The sequence below is a fragment of the Mus caroli genome, unplaced genomic scaffold (assembly GCF_978045245.1).
Source record: "Mus caroli unplaced genomic scaffold, Mus_caroli_1 scaffold_9, whole genome shotgun sequence".
Taxonomy (NCBI): domain Eukaryota; kingdom Metazoa; phylum Chordata; class Mammalia; order Rodentia; family Muridae; genus Mus; species Mus caroli.
The window spans coordinates 76270364-76287108 of record NW_028227264.1 but is presented as its reverse complement, the minus strand read 5'-3'; the positions used below and the strand labels follow the sequence as shown (position 1 = coordinate 76287108).

At 49.2% G+C, this 16745-nt stretch overlaps 1 protein-coding gene across 2 annotated transcripts in view; it reads left to right on the top strand.

Moving 5' to 3' along the window:
- Window positions 1–16745, top strand: part of Trpm2 (transient receptor potential cation channel subfamily M member 2) — a 57871-nt gene that overhangs the window by 24988 nt on the left and 16138 nt on the right. For both annotated transcript variants that reach the window (XM_029482913.2, XM_029482914.2), the window contains 12 exons: window positions 194–296; window positions 3194–3315; window positions 3502–3852; window positions 5651–5788; window positions 6497–6626; window positions 6845–6990; window positions 7979–8091; window positions 9104–9317; window positions 10795–10913; window positions 11481–11613; window positions 12057–12228; window positions 15490–15673. In XM_029482913.2, coding sequence (XP_029338773.1) covers window positions 194–296; window positions 3194–3315; window positions 3502–3852; window positions 5651–5788; window positions 6497–6626; window positions 6845–6990; window positions 7979–8091; window positions 9104–9317; window positions 10795–10913; window positions 11481–11613; window positions 12057–12228; window positions 15490–15673 — 1925 coding nt within the window. The remainder of the gene's footprint in view (window positions 1–193; window positions 297–3193; window positions 3316–3501; window positions 3853–5650; window positions 5789–6496; window positions 6627–6844; window positions 6991–7978; window positions 8092–9103; window positions 9318–10794; window positions 10914–11480; window positions 11614–12056; window positions 12229–15489; window positions 15674–16745) is intronic.

Here is a 16745-nt window from a genome sequence, read left to right as displayed (position 1 = left end):
AAAGTTTCTTCTACCATATGGGTCCTAGGAGATTGAAGTCAGACATTTCAGGCTTGGTGGCAACTGCTCTCCCTGGGCCTGCGCCTGCCCAGACTGGGGAGTATCACTCCTTGTTGGGGCCTTGATTCTCTTTGACCTTCAAGGAGGCAGAGCATCTTCAGCCCTGAATCTCACTGAAATCCATTCGCTGCAGATCCAAGACATTGTCCGGAGGCGGCAGCTGCTGACGATCTTCCGGGAAGGCAAGGATGGTCAGCAGGATGTGGACGTGGCCATTCTGCAGGCGTTACTGAAAGGTGAGGCTAGGAGTCAGGGGGGAAAGGGAGGGGAGAGACCAGAACTTGTGTGTTCAGGATAAACATCAGCATCTCAGTCAGGTGGAGCAGCTGCCCTGCCATGCCCTGCACACCCCTGTCACCCAGGAAACAGCAAACTCCCAGTGAGATGAACTCACTCGCCTACACCTATTCCATTACAGTCAAACTTTCCAGAGGCAACAAATCTTGAGAACAGCAAGGTGAGATGACCGTTATCCCATACAAGGGAGTCTCAATAAGATACTATGCAAGGGCTGGAGAGATGGCTCAGCTGTTAAGAGCACTGACTGCTCTTCCAGAGATTCCAAGTTCAATTCCTAGCAACCACATGGTAGGTAGCTTACAACCATCTGTAATGGGATCCAAATGTCCTCTTCCGGTGTGTCTGAAGACAGCAACAGTGTACTTGTATGCATAAAATAAATAAATATTTAAAAAGATAATGTGCATATTTCCTTTAGAAGGCAGAGGGCTGTAAAGTTGAAGAGAAATTAAGATAGTCTTAGATAAACAAGAACATAGGGAATTTGTAACCACTTGCCAGGAGTTACAAGAAATTCTCAGGGGGCCAGCAGGGAGAACTTAAAGTTACTGTCTATTCCGTAGAAGACAGTGATTCAAAGCCATAGGAAGAAGTAAAGATCCCAAATAGTCAAATTCACAGGCAGTTAAAAACTTTTGAGTCAGTGTAACACTTATAATTGCAGTGCTTGTTTTCTTCATTACATAAGAGGTTAAGACAGTAACAGTTGCCAGGCAGTGGTGGTGCAAGCCTTTAATCCCAGCACTTGGGAGGCAGAGGCAGGTGGATTTCTGAGTTCGAGGTCAGCCTGGTCTACAGAGTGAGTTCCAGGACAGCCAGAGCTACACAGAGAAACCACAAAAAAAAAAAAAAAAAAAAAAAAAAAAAAAAAAAAAAAAAAAAAAAAAAAAAAAAAGAAAGAAAGAAAGAAAAAGAAAAAGAAAAAGACAGTAACAGTTACTAGTCTAAAAGTTAGTATTCTAAGCCAGGTCTCCAGGCTCATGCTTGCAATTCCAGAACTTCAGAGCCTAAAGCAAGAGATTCACTGCCAAGTTCAAGGCTAGGCTGGGCTATATAATACTTTGCAGATTAACCTGGGGAGCCTGAAAGAAAGTGATACAAACATCACCACAGCAAACTTCACTTATAAGAAGGACTTAGAGTAGATAAGCCTAGAGAAAGAGGTGAAGCCACGGGTGTTAGGGCTGGAGTGAGGCTGAGTAAGGGCTAGAAACACATTCCTGGGGAGACATCAATGAACCATCTGCTCCCCTCAGATAATAAACCGATGACAGACCAAAGTAACACTGCTGCCAAACTCCAATTTGGTAAACCAATGAGTTTGTTGAGGTTACTAGAGGAGTGTGGGTGAGAATTTACTCACAGAATCATGGGTGACTCAGAGGCAGGGACATCATCACTGAAAGGCACTCCAGTATTGTTGACAACTCAGGAAACTACATCTCTGGGATTCTCTGTACCACTTGCAGGCAGTTACATGGTTGGAAGCATCTTCTTGTCTCAGCATTCCTCTATTGCTTATATAACTCTGGGAAGTAATGGGCCTTGTGAGTTTGTCGAGTTTCAGGGACTTCCTGAGTCTTAATGAGTTTCCTTCCAGGAAGGAGGTTTCAGCTGGAGAAAAGTACTACATAACAGAGGGCTGGGGACCAGCCTGGACAGAAGTAGAGTCTTTGTGTGGTTTCAGTATGTTTTTTTCTGGTGTATTTCCTGTGATGTGGAGCATGCTTCGTGGCCTCTGCATTTCCTCTCCTCCTTGGTGACTGATATGAGTCCTTAGTCAGATGTTTGAAGTGGAAAATCTTCCCTTGGTTTGCAGGTTGCAGCCACGTTTTCTTCAAGTGGTTTTAAAGAACAGAGGGATTAGCTTTCATGGTTTATCATTTTTCCCTTTGTAGTTCGTATTCTCTGTGTCCTGGCTCAGAACTCGGCCTGCCTCATGGGTGCTGATATTCACTGATGTTGCTTTACACACCTAGCCCGACTCAGCACCCTATTGCGTGGTGTGTGTGTGTGTGTGTGTAAGCTGTTTTTTGTTTTTCTCCAAATAAAAATGTACAGGCTTGTGGACCTGAGTTCTGATCTCTAAAACACACACACACACACACACACACACACACATGTATGTGTGTGTCTGTGTGTGTGCATGTGTGTCTGTGTATGTGTCTGTGTGTGTGCAGATGTGTGTGTGTGTGTCTGTATGTGCATGTGTATTTGTATGTGTGTGCATGTATGTGTCTTTGTGTGTCTGTGTGTATGTATGTTTATGTGTGTGTATGTGTTGGCTTTTGGAATTCTGCTTTGCATGTTAATGTAAATGAATGCTCTTTAGAGTCCTGTATCTTCTTTTATTGTAACTTATGCTGTGGCCCACCTATCACAGAGGGGCTTGGTAAGTCTGGAAGGTGACCCAAAATGGGAAGATGGGACTAAAGTGATGACCAAAGCCCTGAGATTCTCTGAGCCTCACAGTGATTAAAAAGCACTTCTCGGGGGCTGGTGAGATGGCTCAGTGGGTAAGAGCACCCGACTGCTCTTCTGAAGGTCCAGAGTTCAAATCCCAGCAACCACATGGTGGCTTACAACCATCCGTAACGAGATCTGACTCGCTCTTCTGGAGTGTGTGAAGACAGCTACAGTGTACTTACATATAATAAATAAATAAATCTTTAAAAAAAAGCACTTCTCAAGGTGGGTGTCCTGGGAGGGGGTCAGCACTGAGCTCTGAGTTCGCCTTGGAATCTTTATGGGAACTAGAATTCCTGGCCAACTTCTGAGCCTGGCACCAGCCAAGCCTCAGGTAGTGGTACCTGACACACACTGTCACCCACAGCCTCTCGAAGCCAAGACCATTTTGGCCACGAGAACTGGGACCACCAACTGAAGCTGGCCGTGGCCTGGAACCGCGTGGACATCGCTCGCAGTGAGATCTTCACCGATGAATGGCAGTGGAAGGTGGGGTGTTGTGTGGAAATGGGGTGTGTGTGTTCCTTCAGGGTTCCAGTTCTGCCTTAGGTCTTTGACTAGGGTAGGCTCCATCCTTCAGGACAGATATCCCACCAGCCTCTCCTGGGGCCTGAGCTCAGACTTCTAGGAGGCACTGACTTAGTGTGAACGTCACTGAGCAGTGCTCCCTCTCAGCCTGCAGATCTGCATCCCATGATGACGGCCGCTCTCATCTCCAACAAGCCTGAGTTCGTGAGGCTCTTTCTGGAGAATGGGGTGCGGCTCAAGGAGTTTGTCACTTGGGATACTCTTCTCTGCTTGTACGAGAACCTGGAGCCGTCCTGTCTCTTCCACAGCAAGCTACAGAAGGTGCTGGCCGAAGAACAGCGCTTAGCCTATGCATCTGCAACACCCCGCCTGCACATGCACCATGTGGCCCAGGTGCTTCGTGAACTCCTGGGGGACTCCACGCAGCTGCTGTACCCTCGGCCACGGTACACTGACAGGCCACGGCTCTCGATGACTGTGCCACACATCAAGCTGAACGTGAGTGCTGGGAACATGGACCCTGGTGATGTAGATGCTGGTGTGAGGGGTGCAGGGACATGCTGGCGATGTGCAATGTCTGGTTCCTTGGTGGATGGCCACTGTGTCCTCAGCTGGGTTGTGACCTCTTACAGTCATTAGAAAACACATTGCTAAATGTGGGGGGAGACAGGGGAGCTGGGAGGGAGGGTATTTATAATTTCAGCTCTCAGGAGGCTGAGGTAGGAAGATGAAGAGTTCGAGGCCAACCTGGGTTACATGATGAGGTAGTCACTGAGGTAGTCCCAAAGGGAGAGAGAAAAGAGAGAGAAAAGCAAAACCAGCTAGCCATACGAATGAGCCCACAGCAACAGGCTGTGCACTCTGTCTGGAAAGGCATAGGCTGTGTGAAACGTTGCTGAACCGGGGCTTAAACAATAGATTCATTTTCACACAGTAATGGAGGCTGAGATCTGAGGGCAGTGGCAGGGTGGTTCCTGCAGAGACAGACCTCACTCCCTGTTTTGCAGGAGGGGGCGCTCGCTGAGCCTTTATATGGGAAGATGGTCGGAAATACCCTCCTCACTTAAACCCCAAAGGCTCCCGAATAACCCCATTTTGACTTGATTACCTCTAGAAATGTCTATAGTAGTTTTTTCCCCCTTCTCATTGAGACCAAATACCTGACCAACCTCCACCCCCCGCCTTGACCCCACTCCCATAAAAGCAGCTTTTGGGAGGAAGGTTTTTATTTTGACTCAGTTCCAGGGCACGTCTTGGTGAAGTCATGCCAGCGGGATCCTGAGGTAGCTGGTCATGTGGCATCTCCACTCAGGAAGCAAAGAGAGAGATGAGCGCTAGGGATTAGCTCGCTTTATCTTTTTCCGCTCAGTCTGTGGCCCACGTCGTGTCACCATATGTGTTCAGGATGAGATTCTCCTCCTCGCTTAAACCCCAAAGGCACACCCAGAGGTGTGTCCTTTAGGAGGGTCCAGATCCCATCAGCCAGGATAAATCTCCAAGGTGCCGTGTCTTTGAAGTTCCACATTGCAGGTTTAGGCTCCAGCATAGCACTTTTGGAGGGGATCAGTTTGCTTGTAACGCCCCCATTCTAAAGATGAGAAGACAGAGGTTTCTCAGGGAGAGCACTTCCCCTCTACCCTGAGTCCCCAAGTCCTGCTCTGTGTCTGGACTGATAGGAATCACCGTGTGTCTTGCCAAAGGAGGTGTGGCATTTATACACACACCACATACTTTAGCTGGCATTAGCATCAGGAGGATCCCTTGCTTCTCTTGCTTCTTCCCTTGCTGTTTATGGCTTGAGTCTGGTGAATTGGTGTGTGTGTGTGTGTGTGTGCGTGCGCGTGTGCGTTCACGTGTGTGTTGTATATACATTTGGACCTGTGTGTGTCTGTACGTGGAGGCCAGAGGTTGACATTGGGTAGCTCCATCAATTGTTACTACCCAATTTTGAAGGTAGGGTCTGTTACTGATTCCGTAGTTTGCTGTTTCAGCTAGCCTGACTGACTGGCCAACACTAGGAGTCCTCCTGCCTCTGCTGCTCAAACACCACCATGCTTGCTCACTTTTCTTTCCATGTGGGCAGCGGGGTCTGAACTAAGATCCTCAGGCTTATGTGGCAAGCTCTTTACCCACCTGAGCCATTTCCTCAGCTCCCAGCGAATCATTTAATTACGTTCCCAATAGTGATGTGTGCCATCTCTCTGTGACTTCACAAGACAGGACACGCACTGCCCACTACCTTGGGGGTCTGATGCTGGGAACGTCTTTGGGACATGAATTTTTCTCTGCCTATCAGGTGCAGGGAGTGAGCCTCCGGTCCCTCTATAAGCGATCAACAGGCCACGTTACCTTCACCATTGACCCAGTCCGTGACCTTCTCATTTGGGCCGTCATCCAGAACCACAGGGAGCTGGCAGGCATCATCTGGGCTCAGGTACCAGGCCCGGCTCAGTTGCAATATCTAGACTGGTGGTCAGAGTCAGGGACTCACTTCCTGCAGCAAATCACAGCTCACATCTGTGCGGTATGGTTAAGATCTCTAACTCAGAGAGGCTTGGAGTACTCAGAAGTAGGGAACAAGAAATGTTGGTGGAAAAGTAATTCTTAAAGATTTATTTATTTATTTCACGTATGTGGGTACACTGTCACTGTCTTCAGACACACCAGAAGAGGGCATTGGATTCCATTACAGGTGATTGTGAGCCACCATGTGGTTGCTGGGAATTGAACTCAGGACCTCTAGAAGAGCAGTCAGTGCTCTTAACCGCTGAGCCATCTCTCCAGCTCCAGAAAAATAATTCTTAAATGAAAGACAAAAAGAAAAGAAAGGAGAGATAAAAGCCCTATAAGCAAGCTGCTGTGGTCACTTCCAGGGCTTCTGATGTGGGCAGTGCTGTTCTCTGTGACCTGCCCAGGTTCCTATCTGTTCGTTATAGCCATTAGGGAGACAAGCACAAGGTACCCGTGGGTCCATACAAGAGGCCACCCTCAGAGGGTTATGTGTTAATGTGGTGTGAGTCAAGTTGTTTATATGAACAGGCTTCAGGTCCTAAGCAGCTCTGTTCACTAACATAGCTTTCTGGGAGCAGGGTGGGTAAACCTAGCTAGTCCCCCAGATCCTTACAGTGTCCTTGTGTCCCAGAGTCAGGACTGTACTGCCGCAGCGTTGGCCTGTAGCAAGATCCTGAAGGAGCTGTCCAAGGAGGAGGAAGATACAGACAGCTCTGAGGAGATGCTGGCACTGGCGGACGAGTTTGAGCACAGAGCTATAGGTGAGTCTCCTGGGGACCACCTGCACTGTCACCGGCATCTTGATCTCTGCATGTCAGTTCTAATGCTACTGCTTAGAGTCCTTGCCCACGGTCTAGATGTTTCGGGACAGTACCGATGTTTGTCTCACCCAGTGTCCTCACTTTGCTGCAGGTATCACTTGATGGGCTGACTCTCTGATTGTCCCCATGCGCTGAGTGTTTCTTCCTCTTCTCCTCAGGTGTCTTCACTGAGTGCTACAGGAAGGATGAGGAAAGAGCCCAGAAGCTGCTTGTCCGTGTGTCTGAGGCCTGGGGGAAGACCACCTGCCTGCAGCTGGCCCTAGAGGCCAAGGACATGAAATTTGTGTCTCATGGAGGCATCCAGGTGATTCCCAGAGGGCCTGTTTGCAGAGCCAGGTGCTTAGGTGGGCACTTCCCTGACTCTGATGACATGGCTGGTCCCAGCAATGCAACTCTTTGGTGACTGGGATAGTGCCTGGTACTTCACCATAGGCGGATGGATGGGCCCTTGTCTCCTAGTTTGGCAATGGGCAAACTGGCGCACAGCAAAGTAAGTGGCTGGTGGCTGTGAAGGAGAGCAGCTCAAATGTGAGGTGGCCTTCAGTGCACTTTCCAAGAGCCCATGCCACCTAAGGGGGCCTCAGGAAGAACAAGGGGGGAGCATAGCCTTCGTGGAACATTAAGGACCAGGGAATGTACTTATTTATTGCTTTATTGATTGGTTATTCTTTTTTTAAAAACCTCTTTTTAAAAATATGTTTGTATTTATGTAAGTACACTGTAGCTGTCTTCAGACACCCTAGAAGAAAGCATCAGATCTCATTACAGATGGTTGTGAGCCACCATGTGGTTGCTGGGATTTGAACTTAGGACCTTAGAAGAGCAGTCAGTGCTCTTAACCGCTGAGCCATCTCTCTAGACCTTGATTGGTTGTTCTTAGAGAACAGCCTATGCTGTTACAATATCTATGGAGCTCCTCGTGTCCTGGGCTGTGCAGAACCTGGGAATACCCAGGGAGGAATCCAAGTTAGCCCAAGGCACTGAAAAGGGTTTTCTTATGACTGCCTGGGATTGTATGGCCTTGGGACCTTGGAGAGACTGGGAATTCTGCATCTGGAGGAGGGATGGCAGGCAGGAGGGGGATCAGAGCCCCGTGTAATAAGTCCTGTTTCTCCCCTATGCACAATGGTCTGGCTCCAATCTCCCAAACCCTCATTCTTCTGCTGGCTGACAATGGGGTACCTGTCAGAGCACTGTGGCTATGAGAATGTGACCATTGCTCATCCTTGGGTGATTGGGGTCTTGGGTCAGGCCTTTGGGTACCCACTGTCCTGACACCACCCTGTCCACAGGCTTTTCTAACTAAGGTGTGGTGGGGCCAGCTCTGTGTGGACAATGGCCTGTGGAGGATCATCCTGTGCATGCTGGCCTTCCCGCTGCTCTTCACCGGCTTCATCTCCTTCAGGTGAGGGGGAGGAACCACTAGGATGTGCATGAAGTAGGGGGAGTACCAACCACCGATGCTCAGAATCACCTTGGGTCAAATTTCCACATCCTGAGTTTTCTGCTGGATGCTGGTAGTGCTGATGAGTCTGTCTCCATGGCAACGGGGATCCTGGAGTAGATAGGTGTGGCCTTGGTGATGCAGCTGGACTGGGTGGAAGACTGAAGACAAGCCCTGGATATGTTTTACTTGTGGTCTCCTTGGAGCACACGGGCTCTTGTGACGATGTTATCTTTGTTTTGATAGACAGTGTTGCTGGGTTACCTGGGAGTTCAGAGCCAGGTGGCCAGTGGGAAGCCCTCTCATAGACATAGATCACGTGGTCCACCACCTTCTCACAGCCTGACTGTTGGAAATATGTCCTAGGGGAAACTGAGGCACTGAGGAGCAGCCTCCGTCTGCCTTGCCTTCTGGATTCCCACCCTCCACAAACCTAGGAGGACCAGAAATCAATCTCATCCTGCCTGTGGTCATGGACGTCACCCTGCGACCTTTGTAGTGTCTTCCCCTTCCCTGAGAGGAGCAGAGCTGAGCCTGTGTTTCCAATAGCAACTGTGACAAGATGCTTCACATCAGAGCACAGCTCTTGGTCATATTGTTAGACTGACCCTTTTGACAGTAACGGTAGCTGGTCCTCGTTTGTGAGGGCACCTGAGGCCTAAGAGTTCCTCTAAAGCTTAGGGCACTTCACAGGGAACCTAACCCAGGTCAGGCTCACAACCAAGGATGGCTCTGGATAGGAGCTGTGTTGTTCACAGGATGTACAGAGATTTGACATACAAAGAAACCTTTTGGGCCTATTTGAGGTTTGGGGTCTTTAGTGCCAAGGCTGTCTTGCTGGCCTGTCTATAACTGCTAAGTGACCTTGGGTATCAGGAGAGCTATTCCTTTCTGAGTGCATTTGCCCCTCGAGCCAGGGTGAGTGGAATGCAAAGTCTGTGGGCTATCACAATCACCTGATTGTCTTCTGCAGGGAAAAGAGGCTGCAGGCACTGTGTCGCCCAGCCCGCGTCCGCGCCTTCTTCAATGCGCCTGTGGTCATCTTCCACATGAATATCCTCTCCTACTTTGCCTTCCTCTGTCTGTTCGCCTACGTGCTCATGGTGGACTTCCAGCCTTCTCCATCCTGGTGCGAGTACCTCATCTACCTGTGGCTCTTCTCCCTGGTGTGCGAAGAGACTCGGCAGGTGCTCATTGCTCCTTCATCACGTGTCTATTAATAACGGAGCCTCACCCAAGCTCCCAGGTGCTGGGCAGAACCCCAGAAGGCGGGTACCTACTCCTCCACTTGGGAGCTCTCCTCCATGGCCTGGCTGCCTTGTCTGAGGCTGGGCTTCTGGACCTTTCCAAGGCAAAACACTCATGATTGACCTCAGATTCCGGTGCTGCCAGAGGTTGAGCCAAGGTCCCCCACCAGCCTAATCACATGCGGTGGCCACCTTTGAGTGAGTGGGTCTCCCCACAGTGCCAAGTGTGGGGCTCTGTGTGATCATTTGCAAAAGACTTGGGCCGATGGAGAGCCATGCACATTGCTCATTCCACAAAAGGGGCTTAGAGTAAAACGTGCCAAACACGGAGGGTACCGGGCCACCCAAGGACGGCTGACCCAGAGTATCCAGAGGTCACTTTCCTGAGGCAGGGACAGAATCTGATACTCCCTGAAAGGATGTGTAATGACATTTAGGGACAGGGTCACTCAAGCATCTTTCGCAAGCTCCAGGGTCCAGGGTTTGTACTGGGGGCTGTACACAGACAAGCCTCTGTCCTCATGGCTGATCTGTCTCCAGTCCCTTTAGAGTTGAACTAGTCCTGAGTGCCTATATGATGACCTGGACTAGCTCACACTCCTGATAAACATGACACTCCTGTGAGGCTGGACATTCCAGGGTCTTGAGGTCACCTCCTAGGATAAAGGCCTTCAGGATCATTGAGCAGACTAGCTCTTCACTCAGGGTCCCACTGTATCCTTGTGGTATCAGATTATATTGGGTGGACACTTTCTGTTGGGAGACCCAAAGAAGAAAGAGGAGACCCCAGAGAGGAGCCATGGGGCTGGAGCTGGATGGGGCTGGAACAATGCTGAGGGTCTGGAAGTTTGGGCTTCCTCGGCTTCTGTAGCCAGACCTTCCATGAAGGTCAGAGCTTTTATGTCCCCTGAACTCACCTCACATGGCAGTCCCAAGATAGAGGGCACATATATATGTCTCTTAGACTCTGTCCCTCAGGACCAGAGAAAAGACATGCCTTTGTTGGGGACGTGGTAACAAAAAGGATGAGGGTTACGGCCAGGCAGACCATGTGAGGATCCTGGGGTCTCATGGAAGTAGGCATCATTCTGGATAGAGTGGAGATCCTTGTGGGAGGTGCTGGTAGGGAGGAGGGAGGTTCTCCAGCATACATGAGTGCACACACACATACACTCATTCACACATGTTCATGCGCACACATGTACACACAGAATAGCATCCCTGGTCCATGGGATACTAGCAGTGAAGTCGGGTAGGAACTTACCTCAATATGTGCTATTTGTTGAATTTGTTGAGTGCCAAGGTCTGCCCTGTGTCCTGCTGGCCCCCACCATAGTCAAGATCTCTCCACAAAGGGCTTTGCTTCTGTGACACCGATAGAGATGTTGGCCTCCCCTAACTGTTGTCTCCTCAGTAGCTATTCTACGATCCTGATGGCTGTGGACTAATGAAGATGGCGTCCCTGTACTTCAGTGACTTCTGGAACAAACTGGACGTTGGGGCCATTCTGCTCTTCGTAGTAGGACTGACTTGTCGGTGAGTAGCCAGAGTGCCCTGGCCTTCTCCCTGTGTGGCACCCGGACCCATCCAGTTTAAGAGAAGGTGGGTAGCTGGCTTGACCTCCTGACAGGTGATCTCTGAACCCCAACTCTTGCCTGTCTGTGGATGACCCAGACCATGTGGCATTGATGTCGAGATGGTGTTGGGGTGTGTGACTGCTCTTTATCCATCCTGGGTTGCAGTCTTATGCACGGGCCGCCAGTCACGGTTTTCTGAGCTTTCCAGACACAGAGTCTCCCCTTTGCTCCTCGATGTGGGGTTACACCCCACTCATGACAGTTGTGTATCTGAGAGGTGGTGGCCCTCTCTCTTCTTGAAGTGAGATAGGTATGGCCAAAATTCCTCAATTATTTCTTAGATGTCCTTGTCCAACTCAGTTCTCTGTAAATAGTCTGCCCTTGATGTCACCCTTACCTTTGATGTATTTAAGCCTGGCTCCTCCAGAGCCCTGTACCACCAAGGACCACCCCAAGTAGGGAGAGGTTTTGCAAACCCCTGCCTCCTGGCGTGCAGAGGCTGAGATGGTACCCTGCCTACCACCAGGCTCATCCCAGCGACACTGTACCCTGGGCGCATCATCCTGTCTTTGGACTTCATCATGTTCTGTCTCCGTCTCATGCACATCTTCACTATTAGCAAGACACTGGGGCCCAAGATAATCATCGTGAAGCGGATGGTGAGGGCACAAGGGAGGGGCTGACTTGGGAGGGGCTGGAGCCCATGGCCACTGTGAGGGAAGCTGAGAACTGTGCTCATCATGAAGGATGTAGGAAGGGGTGGAGTTTACTGCTTGTACTGTGTCTTGGCTCTGCCTCATCCCCAGAATGTACGAACATCCCTCATACTGTTTTCTGAATGCCACCTCCTCCAGGCTGCCTTCCATGTTTCTCACTTCACAGTCCCAACATGGACCCCACTGCTGTTCAGAATGCAAGCCCTTTATTCTTTGGGTTAACATTGATCCCACTCCATGTCTTGGGGTACACCCTATGAAGATGTCAGTGTGCTTTGTGGGGTTGCATGGAGGCCCTGGGATGCTCCCCAGCATCTTGCATCCATATCCGGGTGATAGTGGGGAGAGGCCATCCAAGGTGCAACCTGTTGTTTCACTCTCTGCAGATGAAGGACGTCTTCTTCTTCCTCTTTCTCCTGGCGGTGTGGGTGGTGTCCTTCGGCGTGGCTAAGCAGGCCATTCTCATACACAACGAGAGCCGCGTGGACTGGATCTTCCGTGGGGTTGTCTATCACTCTTACCTGACCATCTTTGGGCAGATCCCAACCTACATTGACGGTAGGAGCCAGCTTGTGGGCATCTAAGGGGCAAGAAGAATAGAGATGGAGACGGGGATCCCCCTAGGACTCTCTCAGAGATGGGGTTCATTTCCAGCCAGCTGTGTGGCTTTCTAAGGACTGGGAAAGTCTGGGGCTCCATTGGGTCAGCTTGCCTTGGATGTTGATGGTCCCCAACAGAGAGTGAAGGTACCTGCATTTCCCCATCAACGAGGAGTGTGTGACCAAGAACTTAAGCTATGCTGGAGACATATGGGCGCAGCTGACTGTCACCCTGTCCCCCTTTCCCTCACCCCACTATAGTCAGAAATTACTTCTTACTCTCTGACACAAAGATGACTTTCATGTGTGTGTGTGTGTGTGTGTGTGTGTATGTATATGTGTGTACCTTTGCCTGTATGTGAGCCTGTGTGTGCATGTACATGTATGAGTGTATGTATGTGAGCATGTGTGTGTGTGTGTATGTGTATGTGCACACCTGTGTGAGTGCATGTGTGTAAGCGTGTATGTATGTGTGGTTGCCAGAGGACAACGTCAGGTGTCATTTCGTAGGAGCCACCCATTTTGTTTGTTTGGTTTTCACTTTTTCCTTAATTTCTATTTTACGTGTATGAGTGTGTTTGAGTGCTCACTGTGTAACTGTAGCATCCATGTGGGTATTGGGAATCGAACCCGGCTCCTCTGGAAGGACTCTTAACCATTGAGCCATCTTTCCAGGCCCTCATTTTTTTTTGAGACAGGATCTCTCAGTGGTCTGGAACTTGCCTCGTAGGCTAAACTGACTGAGCAGAGTCCCAGGGATCCACCGGTCTCCTCCTTGGCACTGGTCTTGAAAGTGTGAGGCATAACATCTGTTTTTTAACAAGTTCTCACACCGTGAGGGAAACATTTTACTCTTTCCTAGTCAATATGCATGTTGTTTTGTTGTTATTTTTTACATGTATATGAGAATACCAGATTACATTACAGATGGCTGTGAGCCATTCTGTGCTAGCTGGGAACTGAACTCAGGACCTCGAAAAGAGCAGTCAGTGCTCTTAACCGCTGAGCCATCTCTCCAACCCCCACTGTTGTTCTTTTTAACCGACATCCTTCAGGTAGACTTCCCACATCACAGCTACCCACAGTAGGTCCACACATGACACATGAGTGGTGTCTTACCAAAGCTAGCTTCAGACCCCACCCCATCAACAGCTGCTGCCATCCTCCCTCAGTCCTACAACCCCCACCCCCCACCCCATCATCTATACATTTACTCTCTAGGACATGTCACACATTCTAGAGCTAAGGTGGCATGAAGTTGGCTGTGTCTGGCTTTGTCACCTGTGTCATGTTCAGGGTTCCCAGGAGTGGGGTGGAGCGAAAGGAATTAGCACTTCACCCCACTTTATCAATACATTGTATTTTTCTGCATGGATGGAGCACCTTTTAGTTATCTGTAAGCTGGGAGCACTTGTGTTCCATCTGGGTTTTGGCTACTGTGGCTGCCGCTGGTGTGAACTTACATCTGTGCTCCCGTGTAGGTGTGTTTAACTCTGTGAACATGCCAAACTATTTCCACAGAGGGTACGTGCTTCAGTTTTTTTGTGCTCACACTTGTGAATGTCAGGTGGGTGTGGGCGGTGTCTTCCTGTGGATTTGATTGACATTTCTCTAATGGCTTCTGTGGACGTATTTCCACGTGCTTACTTTCTGGACCATTTGTGGAACTTCTTAGGGGAAATATCCATTTCTATCTGGTGCTCATTTTCCCTCTTCCATTATATTTTTTTATTATTGAGCTTTTAAGACTTTTATTGTTGAGCCAGTGTGCAGCACTTTCTGTTATGACAGGGCTGGTCTTTCTATTTTATTTATGAAAAGACAACTTTCTTTGAAGCATAGAATTTTAATGAGGTGTGGCTTGACTTTTAAAAATCACTCAGGCCTCTTGATCACAGTGGAGAAGACACTGCCGAACCCAAGACTCAAAAGGTTCTGCTTGCCTTGTGAGGGTTTATAGCTTCTGATCGTTCCTTTGGCCTCCGTCCCTTTTGCAAAGGCTAGCGTTCAGCCCTGCCCCATCGGTGACACTGTCCTGGCCCCCTTGGCAGCCACAGATCTGCTTTATCTACACATGTTTGTGTGTGAGATAAGGGTTGCTCTTGTATTTTCCTTTGTAATTTTGTATGTATTGGTGTTTTGTTTGCATGTATATATCTATGCATTACGGGTATGCTTAGTGCCCGGGGAGGCCAGAAGAAGGCACCAGATCCCCTGGAAATGGAGTTAGAGAGAGTTGTGGCTGCCATGTGGATGCTGGGAACTGAACCCAGACCCTCTGGAAGAGGATCCAATGTCTTCAGCCCTTATTTGTTTGTTTGTTTGTTTGTTTGTTTGTTTGTTTGTTTTTAAATGCATGGTCCTGAAACTGTCAGTGACTCCCCTGCCTCTGCTTCCCCAATACTGGCACTCTATATATCACCAGGATTCATAAGGGTCACTCTTTCCCATGAGGATGTCCCTTGTCCCAGCAGCACTAGCTGACAAGCATCTCCCACTGAGTTATCCTGGCTCTCTGTCAAAGTCTGCAGCTATTAAGTTCATTCTTGGGTATGGTCTTTTTAATGGTTTTGCTGTTATTTTCTTTCTTTTTCCTTTTTTTAAAATTCCTATTATTTTTCAGATTTAGTTAATTTTTAATGCGTATGTATGTTGTGTATCCGTATGAGGGTATGTGTGTGTATATGACAGTAATGCCCGCAGTATCTGATCCTCAGGCTCTGGAGTTACAGCTGTTGAGCGCCCCTTGGAGTGGGTACTGGGAACTGCACTTGGTTTCCCTGGCAGGGCCGTTATGTAATCGTACCTGCTGAGCTGCCTCTGTAGCCCCCGATTATTTCTTTTAAAATCATTTCCTTCTAACTAAATTTCTCAGGATCAGGATCCATACACTAATGACTATAGCCATGAGAAATGCCTTGGGAGAGAGACGGGTGGATCCCGGGGTGCAGTGTGCCAATCTGCAAGACAGCTCTGGCTCCAGGCTCCCCTAAACAACCCATTGCCTGTTTGAAGATATCCTAGTATAAATGGTCCTATTCTCAGGCTTTGGACCCTAATCAGACACCCAGCCCTTAATTCCTGGGATGCAAGTGTCCAAGCCTGTGGGGACCCTCAGTGACCCAATGGCCAGGGTCCCTGGCAGCCAGTTCCCAGAGACTGACTGCATGTTTTTTGGTTGCCCTGGTAACTCACTGCATGTTTTTTTGGTTGCCCAAAGGTGTGAATTTCAGCATGGACCAGTGCAGCCCCAATGGCACGGACCCCTACAAGCCCAAGTGTCCTGAGAGTGACTGGACGGGGCAGGCGCCCGCCTTCCCCGAGTGGCTGACTGTCACCCTGCTCTGCCTCTACCTGCTCTTTGCCAACATCCTGCTGCTTAACCTGCTCATAGCCATGTTCAAGTGAGTGTGGGCTCCTGTGTAGGGCAGGGCTCTCCTGGGCTGGTGTGTACACAGGCAGCCACATGACAACCTGATATGTGTGTATGTGTGTGGCCGTGGCCAGCATGTCATCCTGTCTGTGTCACCATTCCTAAGGGCCCAGAAGCCCTTGTCTGTACTATTAATAATTTAAAATAAATCCCAGTGTGGGGTTACTACCCGCCTCAATGGTTTATGTTCCCAAATAAAAGACAGACATAGCTTTTATTATTATTATTTTTTAAAGATTTCTTTATTTGTTATATGTAAGTACACTGTAGTTGTCTTTAGACACCCCAGAAAAGGGTATCAGATCTCATTACGGATGGTTGTGAGCCACCTTGTGGTTGCTGGGATTCGAACTCAGGACCTTCAGAAAAGTAGTCAGTGCTCTTAACTGTTGAGCCATCTTTCCAGCCTCCCCCACCCCTCATATTTTAATATGCCTTAGGCAGCACAATAGCTGGGCAACTGTCTACCTTCCATGATGTTAGAATCTACCTCCCGCTGATAATTCCGAGTTATTGCTTACTGATTTCTACATTCCATCTTGGCTGCTCTTGACCCAATTGAGCAGCCATGTTCTCTTGGCCCCTTTCCAAGGCGTCTCTGCTTCTTTCTTCTGCACACTCATCAGGCATGGAGTCTCTCCTTCCTCTCTTCCCCCTGGAGAAGCCTGGGGACCCTAAATCCTGCCTCTGTCTCTCCTCCCTAGCTAGTGGCTGCTGGCATCTTTATTTACCAATCAGAATTAACTGGGGGGCAGGTTCTCAGAAGCTGTGCAGCAGACACTCTCATGCAAATAGTTTTGGGGACCCAATTAGCATCAAAATATAAGCAGCTACACTGGTCCACTGACTTGCGCCCTAAAACCTTCTCCTACTCTGCTGGGGATCAGCTTAGCCATGGAAGGTCCAACCTGCCCACAGCTAATTAAACCCTTGAGCCCTTGACCCTTCTGTCTCAGCAGACAGGTTCTGGGTGGCTGGGAGCTTGGGAAGTCTCATTGTTATGGTGTGCACTGTTCATTCTTTTCTTAGCAGCTGAGTTTGGG